Source organism: Fukomys damarensis, unplaced genomic scaffold (assembly GCF_012274545.1).
Source record: "Fukomys damarensis isolate Sample0158 unplaced genomic scaffold, DMR_v1.0_HiC HiC_scaffold_7, whole genome shotgun sequence".
NCBI classification, from domain to species: Eukaryota; Metazoa; Chordata; class Mammalia; order Rodentia; family Bathyergidae; genus Fukomys; species Fukomys damarensis.
The window spans coordinates 18,066,445-18,093,459 of record NW_022900919.1 but is presented as its reverse complement, the minus strand read 5'-3'; the positions used below and the strand labels follow the sequence as shown (position 1 = coordinate 18,093,459).

At 48.0% G+C, this 27,015-nt stretch overlaps 1 protein-coding gene across 5 annotated transcripts in view; it reads left to right on the top strand.

Annotated features, from left to right (window-relative positions):
- The window catches only part of Ntrk3 (neurotrophic receptor tyrosine kinase 3), a 356,741-nt gene that overhangs the window by 40,133 nt on the left and 289,593 nt on the right, over positions 1 to 27,015 (top strand). For all 5 annotated transcript variants that reach the window (XM_010621033.2, XM_010621034.3, XM_033761083.1 and 2 more), the window contains exons 2-3: positions 24,540 to 24,614; positions 25,247 to 25,318. In XM_010621033.2, coding sequence (XP_010619335.1) covers positions 24,540 to 24,614; positions 25,247 to 25,318 — 147 coding nt within the window. The remainder of the gene's footprint in view (positions 1 to 24,539; positions 24,615 to 25,246; positions 25,319 to 27,015) is intronic.

Below are 27,015 nucleotides of genomic sequence, written 5' to 3'. Positions count from 1 at the left end.
CCAAGGTGGAGGATAGCAGGTGTCCCAGGTCCTCACTTTTTGGTCCTAGATATGGTAGTCATTGTATTTGGCTGCAGTCACAGGACAAGCCTTTTTGATCCCTTTACAAATGAGTGAATCAGAGAATTTCAGGGTGCTGGCTGGATGAGGGCAGGGCGAGCTTCCTCCATCAATTTGGACTTGGTAGAGATCATCTCTGGGGAATTTCTAAGTAAAGCTAGGGCTGAGTCTCAGCTCCAGCTAGGTCCAGGGAGTAGCATTGTCTTCAGTGGTGCCACCTGGATGAGATTTCTTTCTGGTTGATTTGATCAGTTCCAACCATCCTGGTGTCCAGGCAAGAAGGAACACTGGGAGCTGCAGGGGGACCCTGCTTAGACACAGGACATCAGAGGTAAGCAAAACCTGAGGCCAGCTCGATTTTGGGTTTTATTTTGAAAAATCTCTTCTGTGTTCAAGGTTCCATGAGGAAGACAGATAAGGTCACCGTTTCCTGCCTCAGTTCCTCTGCTTCCTCTCTGAGTGGCTTCCCTCCTTTGCTCCCAGGTAGTCTGGGGCTGCCTCACTCTGATAGCTCCTCTCTGTTCCAGGAGGAGAAACTCCCCTCTACAGACTGCGCTCCCTTCAACCCCTCTTGCTTAACTTTTTCTTAGAGTAGTGCATCCCAAACATTTGTGCCTCACAGATGTTCTCTGTACACAGAGAAATTTTCATTTGTGTAGCATCATGGGGATAAAAGGAAGGGGTTGCAGCTGAAGGGGACCTGCCTGGTGGCCTCCCAGATCCCTCGTGGACTGTATCCGCACTACCTTGGATGGTAAGCTTGGCTCTAGGCCAAGATAGAGTCTTACATGCAGGGGAAGAGATGAGAGGAATGCTCAGAAGGCTTTTGGCAGAAACTCAGGGAATCTGTGAGTGGCCTGTAAGTATTCCCTGCCCTGCAAGCCTGATCCTTGGAACTACATCTCCCAGGCTTCTTTGTCAACTGGCTTCTGGCTGGGTTTGGCCAATGGGAGGCTGGCCATTGAAGCTGGCCTGGGCAGGAGGAAGGGAGAGAACAGCTCCCTGCCTAGCTGTGGGCATCATCTTTATATCTTTAGCAATGGCTATATCTCTTAGTAGTCACAGCTTCTGCTAGGTGGCTCCTGCTGTTTGCAGCTCCTGCCAGACCGCTCTGATCCTACCTCCTCCTTTTGTCCCTCAGCCTGTGGGCTTCCTGCTGTTGCTAATCTCTTTGTTGTGCTATGGTTCCCTTTGGCTTTCAGCAACTCCAACATGTCACTAGTTTCTCCATCAAATTTCCTCCACCAAGTACAGGGTGTGGGCTTCATTTCGCTCCCTGGCTCTGACTGATAACAGCTGCTGGCTGCTTCCGGGCAGTGTTCCCACTGGCCCCAGCCAGTCACAGAGCACGTGTGCTGGAGATTGGAGTCAGCTTGTCCTACACCTTGGTCACCAACCTGTGCTAGCAGGAGGTGACTGTCTGAAATGCAGGATCAATGGCCGGACGTCATATCTCCATTGTCAATCCAGGAGCCTCCTCTTATCCATAGTGGATGCACCCCACTTCCCCAAGGATATCTGAAACCATCCATAGTATCAAACCTCATATATACTGGGTTTTTGTCCTGTACTTACATACCTATGGTAAAGTTTAATTTATAAAGTAGGCACAATAAGAGGCTAACATAACTAATGATAAAATAGAGCAAGTATAACAATATACTACAATAAAAGTTATATGAATGTGGTCTCTTTCTCTCTTAAAATATTGTATTGTCATCGCCCCTCTGGTGACGCTGTGGGACGAGACAGTGCCTATGTGAGGGGTGAAGTGAGGTGGCATCGTGACGTAGTGTTAGGCTGCTGCATAAGGATGATTTCTGTGATACTGCAGCGGTGGATCTGATAAACTAGACAGCTATGAAGTGCCCAACGGATGTGGATGTGGAGCATCTGCGCTGTGATGCACTGGACAGATAAATGATTCACATCCCGAGTGGGATGGAACAGAATAGCACAGGATGTTGTAATTTAAAACTTAAGAGCTGTTTATTTCTGGAATTTTCCACTTAATATTTTGGGCCCGCAGTTCATTATAAGTAAGAGAAACTGCAGAAATCAAAGCTGTGGTAAGGGAGGGACCACTATAATGTGGAAGAAGAGATGTTGGGGATAGCTGCTTTCCTTCTCTGCCTAGACAACTCCTATTCATCCCTTAAGATCCACATATCATGAGCTCTCAGTCGCTGACTTTTTTTCTTCCGTTTCCCATGGGTTGGTTAGGTTGTCCTCCTGAAAAAGTATAGATATATGTTACAGATATATGCTTTGCAGTACTTTTTCCATTATAGTCATTTGTGGATTTGTTTTCCATGTTGGCCTTCAAGTTCACAGAGAGCAGGACCTGATCTTGCTCAGGGCCCGGTGCTTGATCCACAGCAGCAGTGATGCTAGGTTTTGCAGTACAAGACTCTCCTGGGATGGCGGTGTGTTAGGATCCCCTGAGAAAGTTTTACAAAAACACAAACATCCAAGCTGTACATCAGCCCTGGAAAATGGAACTGCAGTCTATGAAGATGGACTTCTGTTACTGGCATTTTAGATACTCTCCCTAGATGACTTTAATACTCAGCTAGCATTGGGAAGCATTGGTTTAATTGACTGCTTCTCCTTCTTACTTTCTTGTTATTAACGAGCTTTGTTATCAAACCCAGCTCCTCCTGCCTTTTCCTTCAACTTAGCAAATGTGTGATAGCATCTACTCTGTGCCAGCCATCATGTGTATGTTCTTGCTACTCAGAATATGTTCTGGGGACGGGTAGCCTCAGCATCGCCTGGGCCCTGCCCTGGACCTACAGGGTTAGAATCTGTGCTTGCACCAGAAGCCAGGTGGGCTGCACACCTGTTGCAGTCTGAGACACAACAATGTGGACATCACCCAAATGTCAGATTGTGTGCTCACTATGAACATGTCCTTTTCTATTCACTCTGTTTTACTTTCCTTCCGTGGGGTGTCAGTTTACCTTCCTTTTCCAGCTAACATGGAACACACAAAGGTGGTAGAGAGTAGGTAGGAGCCCAGATGTGGGAGACCATGTGTGCTCGTTGAGAGATGGAAACCTTTCTGGGCCCACATGGAGTACCAGTGTTTGGGAGGCCTGAAGATGGGCTTTTTGGAAGATGTAGCTTCTATTTCTGACATAGCTGTTTCCTTGGGATTGATTCAGGCCTGCTGGAGGGCTGCTGTGGCTGTTGCAGGTGGAGGGCTGCAGCAGATTCCACTGCCAGGGCACAGGTTGGTATTGGTACAAAGAAGCCTTGCCCACTATGGTGGATAAGCTTGATTGTGTCAGCTGGATTAGCTGGAAACTGCCCAGGGGATTGGTGGTGCACACCTCTGTGTGTGTCTGAGGCGTGATCTTGGGTGTGTATCTGATCCCTCATCCTTTCCTCTCTGGTGCTGTTCTCCTATTCTGCTTCCTAGCTGCCATGAACTAAGCAGCTCTGATCTGCTATGATGTTTCTGCTTTGGATCCCGCTGACCATGGACTGAATCTCCTGAAATTATGAGCCAAATTAAACCTCCCCTCCTTTAAGTTGTGGTTGTTGGGTGTTGTGTTCCTGCAACAGAAAAGCTAACATATCCATGTTATGCTTTTGGGTCCCAAGCATAGTAGGCAGTTTCTGAGGTTATCATGAGGTTAGCTGCTGTTCAAGTTAAAATGGAATATGATGACCTGCGTCTAAAGGAGTAGTTATTTCAAAGGCAATGCCATCTCTTCCATTTCCCAGACCCAGGTGCTCCGGCCCCATGTGTTCAGGCTGTGTTGATGCTGCCAGCTGTGCCAGGAATTCAGAGGGGCAATGGCTTGCCAGGCAAAGTCTTGCTGGGGGTGGGAGGGTCATCTTTTGCTCCTAAGAGTGGCCTACTCTATGTGCTTTTGGATAGCTGGTGCCAATCTCTGAGAGACAAAGGACTGTTGGGTATCCTGCTCTGGAGCAGAATGTACTTGCCCCCTAACATGCCGCTTTGCTCCCTGAATGCTTGTAGCTGGAGTAGGCCACAGCACTAACAGGACAGCTTCACATGGACAGCTGTATGTCTTTCATCTTAAGCTCTTCAGAGATGCTGAAGCAGACATCTGGGAAGAAACTAGGAGTTTAGCTAAGACTGATGTAGTAAGGGGTGCAGTTGCCTGTGGGCAGAAAGTCGGAAGGTTGGGGCAAGAGGGCATGGTTGTGGGTAGCTCCATCATACTGCTTGGCTCTGGAGTAGAGGACAGCTCCACCAACCTGCTCTTGGACACTCAGCTTGCCATGAAGTGCAGGTGCATGGGGCTCCCTGAAGGGACCTGATGCCACAGCACCATAGTCACTTTCCCATAAGCCCATTCTGCATGGTCAAGCAACTTGACAAAAACTCTTGAGTGTCTGTCCTGGTGCTGAGGAAGCAGCACTGGTTGACTCAGTGGAGAAAGGTCATAACATCAAATTCAGTTACATTGACTATTAAGGAGGAACACGGAGTCCAGAGATAATGTGGACCCGGGGGTCTAGCGTAGTCCTAGCAGCCTGAAAAAATGTCTCTGCAAAGCACATTTCCCTTAAGCTTGATGTAGTTGGCCAGGGGGAGAGGTGTGTGTATGTGGAGGGAGAGTGTCCTGGGCATAGGAACCAGCAGAAGTGAGCAGAGGCCTTGGCCAGGGGCAGAAGGGCGGCTGATATAGGGACAGATTGCTGCTGCTGCTGTTGTGTGGCAGGTGAGGGAGAATGTGGGAGAGAATGCAGATGTGTCAGGCCCAGCCCCAAAGGCTGAAGGGTTTCTGGAGAGTTTTCACAAGTGTCTTCCAAGATGATCTCTATCAGCCCTGTAGAAAGGGCTACAAAGGGGGCCAAGCAGACCTTTGAGGATGGGGCAGGCAGCAGTGCACCCCTTCTTGCAGCTGTGTGCTCACAGAGTGCCTTCCAGATCTGTAGTTGTTTGCCCTGTGCACACATGGGGGCGGAACTCTGGCAGGCTCAGCTATGGAAGTTAAGGCTGTGGGAATCCTCTGTTCAGCCTGTGCCTCTTCCTGTGTCCACCTCTCCTGGACCCATCACAGCTGGTCACATTTGCCACCTTATTTTTTTTGAAAGCCTGGGGAAATTAGTAGGGGTTAAAGGGCACCAAGAGGGCCGAACCTGTGGCCAGTGGCTCAGAGACTTAGGATAGCCCTTGTTCACAAGGCTGTAGGTGGCTCAATCAGCTTCCCATACTCAGAAAGTAGAGAGTGCTGGCTGGCTGGCTTTGGGTGTCCCTAGTGTGACTAGGGCAGAGTTCATGTCTGTAACAAGCATCCTGGGAAGGAATTGGTGGCAGATCAGATAATTAGTGATTCCACAGAAGCATCACTGCCATGCTAGCTTCTTGGACCACCCCTCCCGCCCATCCTCACAGGAGTTGGTACAGTTACTTGCTAGAAGGTCCAGAGGTCCAGTGGCATATGAGGGTCTAAGAATGGGTGTGTCTTGCCATTGTCCTTGTGGTCCCATTGTGCTAGTGGGGTCTGCCCCTATTTCTCACCCCACTGCGACATGGAAGCACCAAGGTGGAGCTGAAATGCATCTCGGAATCTGAATTGAGACCTGCTGTCTTCCCAGCATGCTTGGAACCACATGCTAAGCTCAGCAGAAGGAGGAGAATGGCTTTTTGTGGATACCAAGCATGGGCTCTGGGTGGTTTCCTTCTTTGCACTGCTGAGAGTTCTTATTTCCACTGTTGGAAGGATGGGGTGATTGGGGATGTGACCCAGACTTTAATGATTACTCTCAATGTCACAGACTCTTCTCCATTGTGCTCCCTTACTTTCTCCCCATGTACCATCAAAGTGGTACCCAGCCCGCCATGCCCTGCTGAGAGGTGACATGTGATGAATGTGTGCAGCAGGGTCTGTGCCCAGCAGGTAGCAGGTGGCTATTTATTCAGTGATGGCTGCCTGGCTTCTCTTCCCTGCAGCTTTGGATGCATGGAGTGATGGTACCAGACTGTGCAGGCTCCCATCTTCACACCTGACTGCTATTGATCAGTTCATTCAGAAAGAACTTTTCTAGCACTTCCTATGGTGCAAGCAGGGTGCAGAGAAAAGGGCCTTCCTGAAGGGAGGTAAGGTATACCCACAGAGAACTCCAACGCCAAGTTCTGCAAAAGCCCAGGCTGTCATGGGGTGGCTGTGGACCTGGGAGCACCGCCAGCACCAGGCTTCTGGAAGGACATATGGAAATGATCAAATGCCAGGTCTCCCCTGCACTCTGTGTGTTACGGTTTATGGTAGCTTTCCTTAGTGGCTGGTTTGATCATCTCAAGAACTTTGAAACAGGAAGGGCATTTTTTTTAGTAGGAAGAAATTAGGAGAGAGAGTGGCCTGTTGGAGTGAAGGGACAGTGCAAAGAATGGCGATAAGACCGGGTTGCCCAAAGGCTGTAAATGGTTGGGATTTTCAGAGCAACTGCAGCATCAGAATCCGAGGAAGGGGAGTTTGCAGTTGTGTGTCGATTGAAAAGATTAAGCAGCTTCTCTGAGGCTTCATTTGTGAAGAATGACGAAATCTACTTGTTAGGGTGGTTATGGGATCAAAATGAGATAATAGAGGTAAACACAGAGTCTGACTTGAACAGTGTAATTCTCCATTCTTTTAAGTGGATTATTGGGGTCCGAGTTATGTGGCAGAAGACACAGCTGGGAAGGCTTCCATGGGTTCCTGTGTCTAGCGGCTGGTAAGTGAAAAGATGTGTTGGTTTGGGACTCCCTAGAAGAGACCTGAGAAGGATCTTCAAGGACAAACCCTAGGCATCTAGGACGTGATCCCAGGGAATCTAAGTGGTGAAGTGGCCACCAGGATAGGTGGCCAAAAAAGGTGTGTGCCAAGTAGCCCCAAGAAGGAACTCTGGGAAGTGGTGTAGACTAACGGCCTGCGTTTGTCTGTCCTGGTTAAGGACCAGAAAGCTTTCAGAAAGAAGGATTCAGGTCCTGCCCACTGGGTGGTAAAGTGGTTGGAAGGTGCCAGGGACAGTAGAGGGGCCCCATGGAGTTTCTGCACCAAAAAGTTCTCAGTGTTTCCCCAGCCCCTGCCTAATCACACATACCTGTTAGCTCTTTGCTTGTTATTTTCTAAGCATCGCTGGTTTCCCATTGTAGCCTGGGATTCACCTTTATGCCAAAGCCAGACTCCTGGAGACACAAGTATGGATGCCGTCCTCAGCAGCATCCCTGCTCTAGGAAAAGCATTGTCCCCAGTAGCAAAGGTCATAGTGAGGAGGGGGCTGGACTCGAGAATGTGAGATGGCTCCTAGGGGATTCTGAGCAAGAGTAGTTCGGGGCTTAGCTGGTCACGACTTAAATATAAGCATAGATGAATCTTGGCCAAAATGCCACCCTCAGCCTCATCACTTCCCAAGCATGGGATGCTTTTGGAAACAGTGCCTCAGTCTTTGGGTTCTCTGAGGTTTCTGCTTTAGAGAACAGGGCATTCTGTCAGTGGCCTCCAGCTATGATTTCTGACCATGCAGCTCCTCTGGCTGGGCCAGGAAGGAGCTGCTTCTCCTCTAACACTGAGGTGATGCCTGCGCGGAGAGGCAGGAAGGAAAGTCTGTGGAGTGTGGAGGTGTGGAATGGGGTGCATTTGGACTGAGGTGCTGGCTGGCAGAGGGGGACAGGTGCTCTGCCTACTGCCCAGGGTGAGGTTCATTAGGTGATGACCTGCAGCAGCAGGCAGACGTGATTTGGGCTGTAGGCGTCAGTTGGGGAAAACCCGCATATGAGTGTTTTGGGGTGCTGGTCTCTGCACCCCGGCCCTCTTCCAGTGCAGGTAGACATGCATACTTTTTCTTTTTTTCCTCATTGAGTTTATTGGTACATTTTAGGTGTATACAGTGCAGTTACGTTCATTACTGGGATCTTGTACCTCTACATGACAGGTCTTGGCTCTCACTTTTTCCCCTTGTCCCTGCTCTCCCTTCACCCTAGACAGGCATACTTAAGTCTTGGTTTTGCCCCCTTTTAGGAGTGCAGTCTCTTAAAAGGATGATCTTCAGATTTTTTTTTGTTTTTAACAAAACAGCTTTTTACACAAAAAAGGAGGGAATAGAGAGTTGCAGAGATTCAGCGGCCTCTCTCCCTGGGCAGTATGGCTGACACCACCCTGTGTCCAGATGGCATGAATCAGGAGGGTGTTCCTCAGGGGTCATTAGCACTGTGACTTTTCTGCACAGTGACCTCTATGCCACAGCAGCATCTGCATGCCAGAAATTTCAGGTTTGGGCCCACTCGGCTTCCCTATAGTCTTATGACAGTTATTTCCTTGCAGATTTCTGCAGGGAATTCACAGGCAAGTCCTGTGCTGCTGGCTTGGCTTTGCATTCTCAAATTAACACCTGGTAGGGTTGGTGTGATTTGAGCAGCCCCACTACACCCTCACGCACTCTGTGGGTGGTGTGCGACCATGGTTCCATGGGTGGTAGGGTATTCACACCCACAGGGCAGGCATCAGGTGTTCCGAATTCCCAGTGCCTGCTGTATGGGAAAGGAGGCGAGCTATAGACAGGCAGGCTCAGCTGTTGGGCTTGTCCCCGGAGTGCAGCTGGGTTTCCATTCCAATGTATCCTGTTGGGGGTAGGGTATCGAGGCCTGAGTCTGATCAGGGTGGATCCAGCTGACTATAAGGTCCAGATATGTGGGGGGGGGCTTGGTCAGTGATGCTTTTGTTAGCCCTAAATTAATAATACTGTGATTCCAAGGAGGAGTCAGACGGGTTCTGTATGGTTTGAAACTGGTCCAGTAGCCATTAGCAAGACAGCAATGAGTAAGGCCAGAGTTCATTTGCCAGGAAAAGGAGGATGATGCTGTGCCAGCTGTGTTGTGAAGGTGTCAGCTGAGTAGCTAGGATATGAGCAGGACTCCTGTCCCAGCATCTTAGCCTCTCATGGAAGTTTGGACCTAGGGCAGACACTTCATCCCATTGATAAAGTGCTGACTATGGGCACCTTATGGGGAAGGACCTGGAGATGCAAGAGGAGAAAACTCTCCAGGAAGAGCAGACCCCAGGCTGAGGCAACCAGCACACAGTGAGTTCTTTTTTTTAAAAATTGAATTTATTGGTACATTCTAGGTAGACAGTGCAGTGACATTCATTACTGGGATCTTGTACCTTTACATGACAGGTCTTGGTTCTCATTTTTTCGCATTGTCCCCACCCTCCCTTCACCCTTCCCTCCCCTCCCCACTTCAAACACTTTAATTCCATTTTTACACTTTCTCATACTTTTTTCCTTTTCCCTTGTTCCCCCTTCCATATCCTTCTCAGTGTCCTTACACCTTTGGTCCTTTTCTTCCTATTTGCTAAGTGTCCCATTAGGATCTTGAGGACTATTTTAGTTTTTCACACCAGAGATATTATTCAGTATTTGCATATGTGTGCCTTATTTATTTCACTAAGAAGTATATCCTCAAAATGTACCTATTTAACTATGAATGAATCTACTTTCTCATTCTTTATGGCTGAGTAGTATTCCATTTTGTAGAGAAACCACATCTTCTTTATCGAGTTTCCAGATGGGCAGATGGGCTGTTTCCAGGTTTTAGCTATTACAAACTGTGCCGCTATAAACATGGGTGTGCATATATCACTGTAGTATGATTCTTTTAATTCTTTTGGAAAGATACCCAACGGAGGGATGGCTGGGACAAATGGAACCTCTAATCCTAGACAGTGAGTTCTTTATAAGTGAGTGAGTAGAGGTCCAGGTCTCCTTTGCTCCTGTGCTGCTTCCTTCTCCCACTAACGGGAGATGAGAGCTGATTGGAGTGTGACCTGAAATTCCTATTCTCAGGTGATCTGGCTCAAACTCTCCTCTCCAGCCTCTAGGGTTTGCGTTTTTCTATATTCACTGTCACATCACACTTTCTGTTCTAGAAGTGGTGGCCATGCTGTCCTGCCTGCTGCAGGAGAAGCTGGTGATGGAGTCTACTGTGCCATATCCTGTGCATCTTTGTGCAAACCCCCCACCCTGCTGTTACTGTCCTGGAGCCGGGGCATACTGTAGAGCTGGGGGCTAACACTGAGTTTCCCAGATATTGGAGCTGGAGACAAGGGGTCCTGCCTTCACCTTGTGGTTTCTGCTCCCCTATGTGGAGGTTCGGTCTCCAGGGGTTGAGAGGGCTGGTTAGCCTTTTCTACATGTCCCTTTGCTGTTCCATGCGAACTTGTCTCCCTTTGCAGGTGTGGGCATGTCCTCCTATAGCAGTTAAGTGCTCTTGACCAGGTGAAGCTGATGATTCCGCTGCATTTATGGAGGGCTTTTTAGAATCCCCAGCACCTCTCTTGGCTCTGGGGTTGCTAAGATAAAAGATATAGTCCATGCTCCAAGGACCTGAGTCTTTTGGGGTAGACAGGCCTTGAATGGGTACAGCATCACGGGTGTTTTCCAGGAAGCACAGGGTCTGTTTAGAGCTGACACTTGGAGTCTGGGAAGTTGGGAAGTTGTTTAGGTGTGAGCTACCTTCCACAACTGTGCCCTGAGCCCCTCAGTGACTGCACTCAGTACTCTCACTGTCTGCTCAGAGCAAGAACAAAAGGCATTGCCTAGTTTAGGGGGAACTTCCAGGAACCTGATGTAGCCCTTTGGACAGTCTGTTTTGTGTTGAGCTTGTGCTCAACTGGCTATCACCTGTTTTGAATATTGGCCCTGGTTCTGTGGCAGACTGCCCAGCAGAGAGGTTTGTGACCTAGAAAGAGTGTCCCAAAGAAGCCCCCCCTTTTTTTTTACAGAACTGAAAATCGAACTCAGGACCTTGTACTTGCCAGGCAGGTGTGGCGCCACTGAGCTAAATCCCCAGCTCCCAAGGAAGCTCTTGAAAGCAAGGACATCTGGGCTGATTTGTGAAGCATCAGGACTTGAGGAGCACGTGTCAGCCAGCATCTCTCTTTGCCTCTTTATTTTGTGCTTCTCTGTTCCTTGACCTTGAATCTCAGCCCTGTCCCAGGCCTTAGACAGCTCTTCTCTTAGGCAGGATGGAGCCCACCTAGTGTGTTTTAAGAGAAGCTGCAGGAATCCCTGTGGATCTGAACACTTGCTGTGTGCGGAAGCCAGTGTGGGCAAGAGGAGGGCAAACAAAATAAATAGAATGCATCAGTCTTTGTTGTCAAGGAATTTATGCTCTCACGAGGGAAGCCAGGCAAATAATGCTGAGACTCACAGGTGACAGGATCACGTACATACATCAGCAGCCACACAGAAATAATTCCCCAGTAATTGGAAGGTGAGGCTGGGATCACTGAGTGACTGAAGTTGGGTGGCAATGGGTGGTTTGATAAAAGCTTACTGCAGAGAGGAAGATGCAGCAGTTCAGAACCCCAGAAGGAAGCATTCAGCTCCACAGAAATTTACAGGATATCCAGGGGCTGGCAGGGACAGGAACATGGTTCAGAGGAAGCAGAAAGGAACCGGGGCTGGGCAGCAAGTGCTTTGTTTTGTTTGGTTGGCTGGTAAAGTGCAGGCTGGGTTACCACAGGGGGAGCAGGTAGGGAGTGGTGGTGGGCAATGGGTGGATGGGGGAGGGTCTCAGGGCATGTGTGTCCCGGTCTCAGCCACTGCAGCTGCAAACGGGATCACTCTCACTGCCATAGCAGCCCCTGCTCCTGACTTCAATTCCTGTACTATCCAGTGACTGCTTTTCTCTTTGGAGGGGAAAATAAACATTCTTTGAGCACTGCTGTATTCCAGGCAATGGGCTAAGTCTTTTACCAGCACTATTTCTGTTCATCCATACAACACCTCCACAAGGCTGGCATCACTTCCCTATTGTATAGATGGGGAAACTGAGGCCAAGGGAGATTACCCAGATCAACAGTGACAGGCTAGAGAATCGAGCCAGTGCTGACCTTGAAGCCCGTGATTTTTTTCACTACACCAGATTACTTACAAAAGTCTGGGGAAAAATCAGGCATGATGATTCCTGGCTGGCTGATGTCTGGTGATGTGAGCACACCTCCCTAAGCAGCTTAAGTTTTACATTTTCTCTGGACAGAGGAGAGGAGAGGACATAGGGATGAGGAGAGAAAGAGGGAGAGAAGGGGAGGGATTGGGGGAAGAGAGAGAGTGAGCATTTTCCCAGGTCTCATTAAGAAGTCTTCCCCTTTCCTCTCAGCTCCAGTCTGTATTTCAGCCTCAGGGATGCAGCTCAAGGGTGCAGTGGGTGTTACATGGGGAACAGAAAATATTGTTTCTGCCCTTAAAGGGTCCAGGGCTTTTTATGCACCCCCTCTTCTCAGCTACAGATTTCCTTGCAGGTTTGACGCTTCCTGACAGAAGTTTTGATTTGGTCTAAGATGCATTTGTTAGTCATTGGGTGGTCTTGAGCCCGTGAAGGACATGTTCAATGTCATCTTTCAGAAAGCAGAGGCTTGAGCAGGTTAGGAACAAAGGCTGGAATCCAGATGGTCTGCAAAGAGGTCTTTGTGTCCTTCTGGGGTAGCCCTTCTTGGGGTTTTCTCAGGAGACATAGACATAAAAAGACAAGAGAAGTTAGCAGAAATGTCAGGAGGAACCAACTGGACTTGAATGTAGGGGGCAGGAAGATGCCAGAAAGCCTCTTGGATAGATGCGGTTAGTAGATGATGCTTGAGTTGTGCTCATGGCAGGCATCACTGATTGATCACAGCTCTTTCCTTTTCCTGCTCAAGCACAGCAGTCTGTGTTAGTACGTGCTAAGCCACTGGTATTGTACAAATATTGAAATCTACTTGCCATCCCTGCTCTACTGCTTTAAGACAGCAGGGCCAAGTGGAAGTGGTTTGCGAGGGGTCAGGAGATCAAGAGTGAGTTGTTCTGTTCATATTTGCTCATAGGAGTCAAGGAGAATGCATAGTTTGAGAAGAGAAATGGCAGGATAAGGGAGAGCCTGGGTACCAGGGGTAGAACTTTTAGAACTGGAATTAAGCTCTAATTAGCCAGCAATTGAAGTCATGTGAATAGAGAAGTGGTTTCCAAGGGAGTGAATATATGGGGGAAAGAACAGATGGTTTATTCCTGGAAGAAATGAAAGTGGTCACAATGCTGACCAAGGGAGAGAAAAATTAACAAGAGAGAAACTTGCTTTGCCTTCTCTTGGGCGAGGAAGACCATCTTGCTGGCTCCCTGGATAAAACCTTCTGAAGCTTCTGGAATTCCAGGACTTATTTCCTCACAGATCATAGGATCTAAGGTTGTTAATTTCCATCTTTTGTGTCCCAGATGGTATCAGTGTTTTGTTAAAGGTATTGGTCCGGGGCCTGCCTCCCTCCTGCAATCCCCACACCGTATTTCCGTTGGATCCTGGGCCAAGTCCACTCTCTTGGTCATTTCTTGGCTTTCTGTGTACAGAGGAGAGAAGCAGACTCCACAAATATGATCTCGTCTTTCTGATGGTTACCTTGACTAATCACTCTGGCACTCACAGGTTCTGGGATAATTATCCCTGCAAAGTCAAGGCCTCCCTTTCCTCCCAGTGACCTGGAATTACCCTCTAATAATGAAAATGCCCCAAGCTTTGGAGCAACTTTCCACATTAACTCTGAGACATAGTTGCAGTGAGAAAATCTACCCTTTTAATAGAGGAAAATATTGCCCTCGTAAGTCTTTATGCAGCGTACTTGAGCTTAATGCTCACTTACCAATTCTCCTTTATAACTTCCATATTGAGCGAATTAAGTCTTCCATGCGGGTAGTTATTAAAGAAGTGATAAGTGCTTTATAATTCAGCAAAGGGTGGCCTGGCCATTTCGTATTTTCCTGAGGAAATTGGCCACCTGAAGGGCAGCACTTTCAGAACCCCTGGGGCCAGCTGATCTTAGGCACAGAGCTTACATTATTGTATTGCCTTCAAGCCAGTTGCTATGGCTGGAACCAAACTCTACTTCTTGCTCAAACTTTCTCGTCCAAGACCCATTGCGGAGGGTCAAGGTCAATGTGTCCTTTCATGCCTCAGTTTCTCTGTCCTCTTGATCAGAAAACGCTTTTCTCTCTGGTTTCACAGCTAAGATGTTTGTTAGAGTCTAGAAATTTTACAGTCAACATGGTTTGTCTCTCATCTGCAGACAGAAGGAGACTTTCTTCCAGGACCACACAAATTCCCATCCTTCTGACCCTAGTGCCTTGGGCACTACTTGCTTCTTTGTACCTTAGTCTCCTCAAATAGTTGGCAAAAATATGAATCCCCATTAAGGACTTGGTAGCCATAGCTTTTTCATGACTTGTTGCGTGGTTGCAATCTTAGAAGGGGCAGTCATTCATTCATTTTGTTTATTTAAACTTTTCGATATGGACCAGAAACTGGGCGGGGTGTTGTGGCCTAATAGTAAACTAGGCAGGTTTCCTACAATGGTAGGGCTTAATTCTATCATGAGAGAAATTCAATACACAAGTGGGATAGAGATTCTGAAGGATACAAAAGAATATCTAGAGCAGAATTTCTCTTCCTTGGAGCTACTGACATTTTGGAGTGGATAATTCTTTGTTTGGAGTCTGTGCATCATATGATGATAAGTAACATCTATGGCTTTTAGCGACAGGATGCCAGTGGGACCTCCCCAGTAATGACAACCAAAAAAGTTTCCCGGCTAAGGCAGGAGTATTGCAAATTCAAGCCCACTCTGGGCCTCTTAGCAAGACCCTGTCTCAAAATAAAAAGTAAAATGTGTTGTGGGTGTAGCTCAGTGAGAAGACACTGAGTTTAATTCCCAGTAACATGTACACACAGAGTCCTAAGGCATTGCCAGGTATCTTCTGGAGGTAGTCCACCCTTGGCTTGAGAAGAGGTTTATGGAGAATGGTACTCTCTAGGTTGCTTGGGGAAGGTGTCTATGACAGAGATGCCAACACTGACAACACTGCAAAGGCCCTGAGAGGAGGGAGGGAGCTCGTATTTTAGAGAAGAGAAAAGGCACAACAGAGGTGGAAACACAGTGAGTTAGTGGGAGGTTTGTTTGAAATAAGGAGGGAAGGGTATGAGTCACATAATGTAGGGCCTTGTTGGTTATGACAGAGTCTGGATTTTATCCCAAGTGCAAGTGAAGAAGCTACTAGAGGTTTGCTTGTTGGCTGATTTATTTGTTTTGGGAGGGAGGGATTTTAAAATTAACCACAAGTTTTAAAATCTCATGAGGTGATGGTGTCTGTTATAGAGGTGGATTTTGGTTGTTATAGATATTGGGAGGGAGAGGAAAGAGAGAAGCAGTGATGGAATTTGTCTTGGATGACGGGGTGACATTGGTGCCACTTACTGAGATGGAGAAAGCTGAGTAGAAGGAAAGCAAAGGCTGGTTTTGGATCTGCAGAGATATTAGTAAGTCTGGCCCTTAGGAAAGAGCTCTGGCCACAGACACACAGGGGTGCTAGCAGCAAATTATGGTGTTTAGAGCCAAACACATGGGTGAAATCACTTTGGCCAGGGAGTAGAGTAGGGAAGAGAAGAGCCCTTGGGATGAGACTCCATATTTAGGCATGAAAGAATAGGATAAGTAAAGGAGTCTCAGAAAGAATAGCTGGAGAGAAAGAAGCCCAGGAAAACGGCACCCAGCCAAGGATTCCAGGAAGAAATTAGCTCAAGGGAGAGAGCGTGGTTAGCCAGGTAAAATGCTGCCAGGAGATGGGGTACCTGGAAACAGTCTATCAGATTTATCAACCTGGAGATGACTGGTGGCCTTGATGTTGTTCCAACAGTGTGGGCAGAAGAGAAATTGGAGAAGAATCAAAGGGAGACAAGGAAGTAGGGACTGCAAGTGTAGACATTTTTTTTTCTGAAAACATCTGCCACAAGGAGAACTAGGGATGTACATTGGTAGCTGGAGGAGGACATGGAGCCAAGGAAGTTTCATTTTTAGATGGCTCCACTGAAATGATTTTGTATATGGATGGAAACATCTAGTAGGAGGTACAGAGAAGGAAGAAAATGAACAAATTTGTGAGGAAGTGAGAGGGGCTGAGGGAATGGGAGACAGTCAACTTCTGCCATTGACCCCTTTGGGGTTTGTTTGTTCATTCGTTCACTCAGATGATCCTGAGCACTGGAAGAACCAACTCCAGGTTGTGCCCTTAGAAAACTCATGCTCTGGTGAAGTCTGTAGTCACACAGGTGAGGGAAAGATGAAAATTATGCTGAAGTGCAAGAGAGCTGTCTACTTTCCTGTTCCCAAGATTGATCTCAGGAAGGAGCCTTGCAGTTACACAGGGCTCCAGAGGTCTGTGAGGTCACCTCTTCTCTTTTGTTGAACCCCAGAGTGACTTCCCCAGGTCATTGGTGTGCTCCAAGCCACCTCCCACCTCAGAGATAATTAAACTCAGAGGGGCCAGGGTGCGGGCTATGCAGGTCCCAAGAATGGAGGTCCTTTGGGAGGGAGGGCCATCTGGCCAGCTGCTCTGGTTTGTGCTTACCTGGGGTTGTAGCCCCTATTTGAGATTCTGGGGGGTAAGTAGTGAATACGACAGATATGATCTCTGTTCTCATGCATTATGGTTCCAGTGTGGAGAACTTGACAACAAATGCATCATCAAGTAATCAAATAAGACAATTACTGATGGTTATTAGGGCTGTGAAGGACATATATTGGCATGTGTGCCAGAGAGCAGAAGGGGGTTGTTGCTAAAATAGGGAGATTCAGGCCAGGCTTCTCTGAGAAGGTCACTTTTGAGTGGAGACCTGAGGCATCAGAAGGAGCTGCTGAAGAGCATTTCATGTAGAAGGACCAGTTGGTATGTGAAAGGAACCAAAGCTATGGGTGGAGCCCATGGACAAGGGGAACGTGTCTAGAGAAAAGACCTGGTGGCCAGCGCATGCAGGACCTTGTGAGCTATAGTGTGCTATTAGGAATTTTTATAATCATAAAGAGAAGGCCTGGGAGACTGATGGCTTCAACATAAGGATTGTTAACAGAGAGACTGAAAGCAGGGTGGCTATTTAGGAGGTACTGGGGGTCCTCCAGGTGTGAGATGCTTTACCTGGTGTGCTGATGTATAAGGGAGTGGGCTGCAGTCACTGTCCCACACCAGCCCTGGCTGCAGCAGTGAAAATGGAGAGAGGCAGAGAGACTGGGCAGGGTACGTTGGATGAAGGCTGGGGTTCAGGCAGAATAGCCGGGGTTCCCCCAGGGGAGCCAGTTGATTCTCAGGTGAAAACTTGCTCCTGGGACTCAGGTCATTTCCTAGTGAGGCAGCAGCAGAGTGTGCCCTTGATTGTTCTTGTTAGGACACAGCATCACAGCACCTGAAGAGCACAGGTGTGGTGCGTTCCTTGTTCCTGGCACAAGCTTTGGAATTGATCAGGAAGCCGGCACAGATGCTGTCGTCTCCCATCTGTTCGCCACACGATCCGAATGTTCCTTTCTGCAGTCCTGGGGGTGGGGGGCCCAGATGCCTGGATGGTTTACTGTGATCCTTGGCACACAGCTGCTTGTAGGTTGGTGTGCTAAAGTGCTAGCATGCTGGGTTTGCCAGCCCAAGCCACCCCTAAATACTCAAGCCCTCAGATCTGACTTCCCAGGCATAGAGTCCCCCCTGCAACAGCTGTCAAGAGAGAGTGAGCCTGTGACTTGACTGGTGTGATCCATGGTGGTTCTGTCCCAGCTCTGTGGAGCTTGAGCACCATGGAGCTGTTGCTCCAGACAGCTTGTTTATAATGCTAAACATATCAGATAATTGAAAGCTAATGCTGCTGTCTGGATCACTAGACATAATATGCCTGGATAACAAATCAATTTCTCCATGCTCTACAAGCCTTCAATGTGAAATGCACACATGGCACATCATGTGTGTGTGTGTGTGTGTGTGTGTGTGTGCAACACTCTTGCTCATGTGTGTGTTCTAATGCTCACACATTAGGAAATGGAATTCTAGCTCATTTCCCCAGCATTCTATCTACTTTAGTTTAAACCTCCCTCTTAGAGCAAGAGTTGGGTGAGAAGGCAACAGGGCCTCAGGCCCTGGGGTTCAGTCTGGAGAGAAGGGACACCTATATGCAATGCCCTTCTTGAGTTCTACTGGGTAAGATTCTCACATATGAAAACAACGAGCAAACACACAGCAGTTTCAGTTGCCCCTTGCCATGATGCAGCTCCACGAATGGAGCACAATGTTAGTGGTGTTTGCTTAGGTACCACCAGCTAAATGTGAGTTCTGACTTCACCTCCAGGAAACCTTCACTTACTTGGCAATGTCAATTATCCAGAAAGGGGTTGCCAAGAAGTAGTAAGAAAACAAGGGCAAATACTTACCTATTTGTGTGTACGTGTGTGCGCTATGTGTGCCTGTGTGCATGTGTGAGTATGTGCAGGTGTGTGAATTGTTTCAAAAATTTTTAGGTCCTTATTTTGTTTACTCAATACATAATTCCAACAATCATAATGGAGTCAGCTCCTTATTGCACTAGCACAGTGCATCCATGCAGAAGTGAGGACTGAGGCCTGGCCTCCTCTACCCGTCACTACTACAGATTTCCTTGGAGCTGAGGACTGGGGAGGCTGGAGGAACTGGCCCAAGGAATCCAGCTCCAAGCACTAGAGCTGTGTCACTTCTGGGTCCTCCAGCCTCCAGGTGCCAGCTCTTGACCATTGTGCTTCAAGAGGCTGTGGAGGAGACTGTTTGTGATAGCTCAAGAGGTGCCAGCCCACAGCCTGATATCAAAGAAAGAGCCAGGAAATTGCTAAAAAATGGATGCAATAACCAATACAGTCAAAATTCCAGGAAGCTAGGGCCTTCAGGGGTAGAGGGATATAAGTGCAACATCTTCAAAGGCCTCTGAAGATTTCAAAGCGTTGAAGTTCAAGGTTAGGTTGGTCATGATGATTTAGGTTTTCCAAGAAAACGTACATCATGTTCTGTCTTCTGTGCCTAAGGAGTCACGGAGGTGTAGACTGCATTTTTTTGTGGGGATGAGGGGAGAAACATCCAACAAGTAAGTTGAAAAATGCAAAGGTTAGTTGTCTGGAAAATTTGGTTATGAAGAACAGCTGATTAGTAGCTGTGAGAAGTCACAGTGAGAAGAACAGCAGTCTGAGAGCAAGGGAGGAAAGGGAGGCAATACTGGGCCTGCATGTCTAAAAGAAGGAGGGAAGGAGGTATGCTCCTAAGTCCCATTAGTCAAGCTTCCATTTTGCCAACTGTCCACATGACCAAGGAAGTTCTTCAGGGTGAAGGGTGCCTTGTCCCTGCTTCCTAAAATCTTAGTTTCCTGGGGTTAGATGACAGTGTTCTAGACGTTTTTTGATAGAGGATGTATAAACATTAAATATTAAATGTTAGGGGTATAAACAACTCTTAAACCTATCCACATGACATGTTTTTAATCAAAATAGGGACCACACAGTCTGTACCATCTAATTTTTAGATGCTTAGAGATTGCCAATTCATTTCCATATTGGCCTAAGCAAAACAGAGAGAAGAAGAGAGAGCTGTGGTACAAAAGTACAATCTGATTTATTCCAGCACAAAGGGTTTCTGTATTCTCTGTGGCTGTATCAATGAATACTTAATTTATGCCATGTCTCATTCCAAGAATGGGTGTGAAGCAGGAACCTGGGGTACTGGGTCTCCTGGGCTCGGTGTTGCTATTCTAAATCTCTGATTGTTGGCTGCGTTTCTGATTGTTTTTCTCCTATCTCTGAAGACACTCTGCATAGCCATTTGCTGGCTTTTCCCCACCCAGTCCCACCTGGAAGCCTCTTGTTCTCACTTCACTGGGGCTTGTGAGCCTGGCTCTGTCTCTAGGGGTCGATGGATGTTGCGGTGGGTTTCGCCCTCCTTGCTTCCTATCTCTGGGAAAGGGGTGCATGTGTGCTCTTGGCAGAGTAGTGACTTTGTGGTGTCACGCAAGGACAGTGGTGAGAGGGTGGGGAAACGGCTTTGAGCTAGCTCACAGCATGGCGCATTCCACATTTCTATGGAACAAAGAGGCCTGAGAAATTCAGGAGAGGAACTTTCAGTGGAGGGAGAAGGCTCTTGGCTAGTGGATCCCATCCAGAGCTCAGTGGGAGAGATCATTATTGCCTCTGGAATGTGTAGCCTGGCTGGGGCCATGGGCCAGAGGGCCAAAGAGCTCTTTCCCTTCCCCACAAATAATACCCTCAACTGGAGAAGTTACTGGGAGCCTTGGCTTTAGAATTTCTCCTCTTACCTGGACTCCATGGCCTAGAGGCAGGCCCCACCCCGCACCCCGGCCTGAGGCCTTGTAGTGGTTGCTGCAAAGCAGTCACTTTCAGAATTGATGCTCTTTGAAGCCATGGGCCTCTTACTTGGGTGGTGATCCTGGGCCGAAGCTCTATGCAGGGTGTCTCCACATCAGTGCTTGGGACATCATGGCTGATACTTTGTTGTGGGCTGTCTGATCACCTGTAGGGTATTTAGGAGCATCCTTGGGCTTTACCCACTAGATATGAGTATTACTGTCTTTTCCCAGTTGTAACAATCAACAGTGTCTGCTGCCAGCCAGATGTGTTTTGGGGGCCGAACTGCTTCTTGAGAAGCCTAAAGTGGAGGCAGTTAATTTAAAGTGGGGTAGGGAGCTTGGGGTGCCACTTCTCTGCCATCCCTCTCCTTTCCCTTCCCCTGATACTGACTGAAGCTGGGGCATCCAGAAGGAGACCAGGGCTGCAGGTCCCTGTGGGGGCCACCACACTATTCCCCATGCTACATCCTGGGCCTCTCTCTGCGTGCTTCTTCTCCCTTCACCCCACAGCAGAAGTGGTTTGTGAGCAGCTTTTGCAACCATGAGCCAACCCAGCCTGGGGTCCTGATACAGAGCTATGAGCTGCTGCCCTGGACAGGGTTCAAGTGGCTGACCTTCCTTTAAAAATATATAGTTATCGATTGTTTTTTAAATGACAAAATGAATGTTCTATATTAACAATCCAGATAATTTAGGAAAGCACAGAAAGGGAGGAGCCATGTGTGATTGCACTAGGAAAAATATCTGCTGTTTACTCCTAACAAAAGCAAACCAAACCTACTCTCATACTTCATCTTATTTATTTACTGTATCTTGTAGAGCTGGCCTTCTCCACTTAAGTGCGCGGCCTCCCTAATATCTCACGCCAGCCAGCAGAGTTGCCATAACTGACCTCGCTGGTCTGGTACCAAGAGATGAGTCACAGGAGAACTTGGCAGGCGCCTGCTGATGTCATCAGCAAATGTCAAGTCCCCACTTTGAGCGACCCGCTCCTCTTAGGAACCTGCACTGACATGGCCTCACTGCCCTGCTTGAAACTGTTTATACATTGCTGCTTGAACCATACTCCCGGAGGTCACAGATGACAGGTTTCCTATCCTTTCACCCTTTTACCATATGGGGTTTTTATTAGCTATTGGTGAGAAATGATGACTACCAAGAGAAGCTGGATGTCATTGTTGAATCTGAAAACTGAGAAAAGACTGCTCAGTTGTTTGTAAGATGGGGGGTGAAACAGTCAAGACTTGTGCCTTCTTTGTGCCCCCCAAGGGCTCCTAGCCAGACATATGATTTCCTCCCTTCTGCTCCTCTCAGAGGCAAATATTTCTTATCCTCATTTGACAAGCGAGAAGGAAGAGGCACAGACAGGTGAAGTAACCTGGACGGGGTACAGGGAAAGGTAGTCATGAGGTGGGGATGCACATCCTGGCAGCTGGGTCCTAGGCACCGCTTTTTGTGATGGGCCAGAGAGGACATAGGTTCAGCCTTGAGGCCCATCTGGTCCCTCAGGAACTGTCCAACTCTGACGCTAACTTGAAAGTAGCGTAGATGATAATCAATGGGTGGGTAAGAACACGGGAATTTGCATTTCATATGATTTTCAAAGATCTTTTTATTTATTTTTTTATTTGGTACTGGGGATCAAACTTGGGTCTTTGTGTTTGTGAGGCAGGTGGCGGTGCTACCATACTGAGCTAAATCCCCGGCCCTTTCATTTTTAAAAAAGATGTGAAAACTAATTTTAGCTCTGAGGCTGTACCAAAGTGGTCAGGGGCTTGGATTTGGCACCTAAACTATAGCTCTTCAACCACTCGCTGTCCTTAGAGCCCCAGTCTTGTTTTCTTCCTTTTTTTTGTTTTCCCAGTACTGAGGATTTAAGCTGGGGTCCTCACAGTGAGCTACGTTCCCAGCCCTTTTGTTATGTTTTGTTTTGAGACAGGTTCTCACTCAATTGACCAGGTTGGGATTGAACTTCTAATCCTCCTTCTTCAGCCTCCCAGAGTGCTGAGATTACCGGCGTTCACCAGCATAGCTGGCTGAGCCCCAACTTCTAGCAAAACTGTTGCACTGTGGCTGTTAAAATGCTATCCCCTCATTTAGGAAAACTCAGGAGCAACAGAGAAAGTGGGAGCTGTTCTTTTGTCTGCATCCATTCTTTGAAAATCATATGAAATGCAAATTCCCATGTTCTTACCCACCCATTGATTATCATCTACGCTACTTTCAAGTTAGCATCAGAGTTGGACAGTTCCTGAGGGACCAGATGGGCCTCAAGGCTGAACCACTCAGGGTTCATCCACTGGTCCCCTTGCTGGCTCAGTGCATGTGTAAGTTGGGAAGGCTTAGTTTGTGGGCTGAGGATAGGAGGACTGAGGCGAGCAAAGTTTTAGAGTGCAGTAATGATAAACAGCCAGGCCGTCATAAAGACACATCGATGGAATGCTAATGTGGGCTGAGGAAAATGATTTCATTTATTTAAACAATTTGATTGATAGCCTCTTCTTGGGAGCAGAGCAGCTCCTTGTAGGAAGCTGGACTCTGGGACCGAGCAGCATACTGTACAAACACTGCAATCTGCTTGGTTACTGGTGCAGTTTGTGGCCTGGAGAAGATGCTGGGGGCACTTAGTGCTCAGGTGGTCCTACCCCTCCTGAGTGTCCTTTTCATGTGAAATGTTGCCAGGGTCCCTGCCTTGGTGGGATCAGACCAGGCAGATTTCCTTGGAGCCATGAGGCTTTCAGGGAGAAGGCTTTGGATTTGGAAAGCAGCACCACCCTGACCACCTGGTTCATGTCCCTAGCAGATGCCAATGTCTCTGCCTGCTCAGTAGGGGCCCTGGCAGAATGTGGAACTAAAAATGCTCTCAGCATACCTCGTCACTGTGCAGTGCTGAAGTGCTTCCAGAGGCCCTGGCAGCCACAGTTCTGTAGCTTCTTGGCTCTGGCTGGACTTGGTGGCAGATGGCAGAGCCATGGGTGTGGTGGAGTTGGAAGTAGATGTCTGGGGAAGGTGGCTGTCACTATTCTGGCCACAGTATGCCTTCAGTAGCTCTGACCCAGTGTGAGCTGTCACCTTCCTGCACCCTTGACTGAGATGGTCCTTAGACCTCATGGGCAGTGATCAGGGAGTCAGATCCCCAGAGGGTAGGGGTAGGCTGTGGAAGTTGTGCTGAGGTCCTTTGGTGCCTGTGGGACAGCACAGATGTGAGAATGGTCAGTTTTTGCACAAATTTACAGCAGGAAAGGGACTTGGTAATCAATAAAGTAATGGTTTTCAACCTGGAGACCCAAAAACTGTAATGAAGGATGTTTGTTCCTGGCATTCTCAATATTGAGAAACTAACAGAAGTCGAATGCATACCCAGACAAGCCTCCTTATGCTAACAGAGGTCTTGGGTTTCTTTGCTTTGGGCTGGAATTTATGCATTGGGCAAGGTAGCACTGGTTTGTGTCTGTTGATAAAAGGCTCTGGTTAACAGTGATTTATAACGTTGGTTAATAAATCTGAGAAGATGAATTAATTATTGCTTAATAAATGTAGTGTGCCTGCTAGAAAAAAACCTCCTTAAACATGAGGCCTCTTAGGAGAAAGGTCTAAAAAGATCTTCAAGATGAAAAGGGAGAGAAACTGCTGATCTAGGACAACCCTGTCCTTTGCAAATGAGGAAATGAGAGCCCCAGGGAGTGCAGAGCACTTGCTTAAAGCCACTGCGTATCCAGCCTTGGAGACAAAGCTACTCTGGCTCCTACACTACCTGCCATACTCTTTTCCCAACTCCACAGTGCCTCCTGGTCCTTGTGGAGCCTCCTCTTCTCCAAAGTAAGCTCTCTAAATCAAGTCCTGGGTATTCTGAATGAGCTTCTGATGGACTGGCTGTGGTCATCCTAAGGTGGCTGCCAGTGTTTGGACCCTGGTGGGTGCCCAAGCCTGGTGTGTATCCTCCTGGACTTTTCCACTGAGTAGAAAAGAGCTTTCCCAAAGGAAAGAGAACAGGGAAACTGAGTCAGGAAGCCAAGCAGGAAGATTGGATTTTCCGTGTTTCTGGAGCTGAGGGTGAGGCACTTAGGACCTGTGAATCCAGTTCATTTTCTCAGAGAGTCTCACCACAGAGAAGAAGGAACTGAGGCTCAGAGACCCTTGGTGACTCAGTGGAAGGCTTGACTGGCATTTGACCAACACCAGATTCATACTTAAATTGGTCTGTAAAGCTGGTGCTCTTCGGCTGTAAGCTCATGCCCTGGGTGTCATTCCCTGCTGACTTGACACTGGCCTTTGACTCTGCCTCTGACCCGTGTGTCCTCTCCTTCCACAGACACATAGAGAACTGGCGCAGCCTACACACACTCAATGCCGTGGACATGGAGCTCTACACTGGACTCCAGAAGCTGTGAGTGTACCCCCCTTTGGGGAAAGGGTGGGATGTCCCCTGTCTGCTTTCCACTGGTGTCAGTTATAGCAATCCTGCTGCTTCTCCTTTTCCTCTGGTGGGTCCTCTTTTGGGAAGGTTGTGCTACCCATTTAGGGGATGTCAAGGCCCTGTCCTCACTTCCTACTGCAGCCTGAATGGGCCTAGTGTTGCATGGCTGCACCCCGAAGTCAGGCTTTCAAGGCTGGAGCCATACCCAGGGCCGCTATTCCTTCCTTGGGCATGGACTTGAGCGAAGGTCCCCATCCAGCACTAGATTTCCAGCCTCTTCCTTGGGAAGACTTCATTATTGGTAGTGATGAGGAACCTGGTGTGGGTGGGTGGGAAGGTGCCAAAGGGGCTGTGGCCTGTGGTTCCTGGTCCATCAGGGATCCATGTCCTCACCCAGTGACCCAATAGGTAAAGAGCAACTGCCGTCACCACTGGCTACCCAATTCCTCACCCGGCCTGAGGAGTGTGACCCTAGATGTTACTTGCTGAGCCCCTGCTGGGCCACCCAGGGATGATGGGGATAGTGAGGTATAGGCCAAGCTGGAGCCTGACCTGGTCTCAGCACCCAGAGCACTACTGATTTTCTTTTCCTTTCTGCCCAGGACCATCAAGAACTCAGGACTCCGGAGCATCCAGCCCAGAGCCTTTGCCAAGAACCCCCATTTGCGCTACATGTGAGTAGAACAGGCCAGGGGTGGTGAGGTGCACACAGACTTTCTCAACCATGTGAAGCTGGAGACTTGAGGTTGAAAGTTGGCTCCACCACTGCTGCCCATGGGTGGGTGTGGTGACTTTCTTGGGCCTCCAGTTTTGCCTCTTAAAATGAAGATTTTGGAGCTGGTGACCTCTAAGGTTCCCATCAGAAGAAAAAGTCTAGGACAAGGGCTGTGAAAGGGGGAAGTCTCCTAATGAAATTTGTGATGAAATTTGCAGTTCTTTGGGAATAGAAATGACAGGGAATCCTGTAATGTGAATTGTATACTTCTGAGATGGTGTGTGTGTGTATGTGTGTGTGTGTGTGTGTGTGTGTGTGTGTGTGTAGAGCTTTGAGAAGTGGAGACACTTGTATAAGGTCACACAGTTCTGTTTGGGGCAAGCTGGAGATTGTGTGGCAATGGGTCGGCTTCCTGTCTGTCTATACCTCGCTTACCCTGTCTTTCCCCCATTCCTTGTCTGATGGGTTGAATGGCTTCTTTAGGGATTGGTGCTGGACCCAGTGGAGGAGAATCCCCAGATCGATGCTTCCTCTTTAATTCTGGATCTGGGCTGACAGATGTCAGCGTTCAATGGGTGCTTTTCAAATGGGTCCATTCCCCAGGGAGAAGGTCTAGTGGGCATGAAATGAGGCCTTGTTTGAGTGATAATGGGAAATGCCAACTTCCCACACCCCATGATGGTGCCTGTTATCTTGGTCAGCTCTTCAGGAGCTCAAGGACAGTGCCCATCTTTAATGCCCCAGGGGCATGTCCCCAAAGAGCAAAGATTCTGTAGGAATTGGGTGAGGCTCATTACATTTTGGAAGAAAATGGAAGAATGGCATGTCTTTCCTTTGGCCACTGAAGAGTTTTACTGATTGATTGAATTTTATAGTGGGAGGGCAGCTTGGCTATCTAGAAATCCCTTAAGATGAGGTAGAGGCCAGGAGTAGGGGGTACATTTCTGTAATCTCAGTACTTTAGGAGGTTGTCGCAGGAGAATCAAAAGTTCAAGTCCAGCCTGGGCAACTTAGGGATTTAGTGAGACCCTGTGTCAAAAAACAAAACAAAAAAAAGTGTGTGTGTGTGTGTGTGTGTGTGTGTGTGTGTGTGTGTGTGTGGTGGCAGGAGATGTAGCTCAATGCAGGGGTCCTGGGTTTAATCCACAGTGGTGACAAACAAAATGTACTAGAGCTTCTAGGGTGAAGCTTTCAGGAAATAGAGGGTGGGCTAAGTGGGGAAAGGGAAGATGCTGCAAAATTGCAGTTGAGCAATAGTTTCTATTCTGAGTGCTCCTGGCCTTATTCTTGAGTCTCTGTGTTTTCTCAAACACATAATGAGTGCTTGGTAAATACTCATCAGTTATGACCACTCTGCTTTGTGCTGAACTTTCTCTCCTTTTTCTGGAAACAGCAAGCTCCATGGTCACTGCTCAGTGCCAGATGTATTAACTATGTGGGACTGAGACCTCCCTTTCAACTCCCTGATTTAGCTTTTGCCTCTTGCCCTGCTGTAATCTCTGTGGTGAGATTTTCCTGATGTGTGTTCTATGTGGCCATAGGCATAGCTGGGCTCCTAGGAGGGCCTTGGACCAGATGTTCCAAGTATTTATTTTATTTCAGATTTGGGTTTCATTGTAAAATATATATGTATATATGTGTGTATATATGTATATA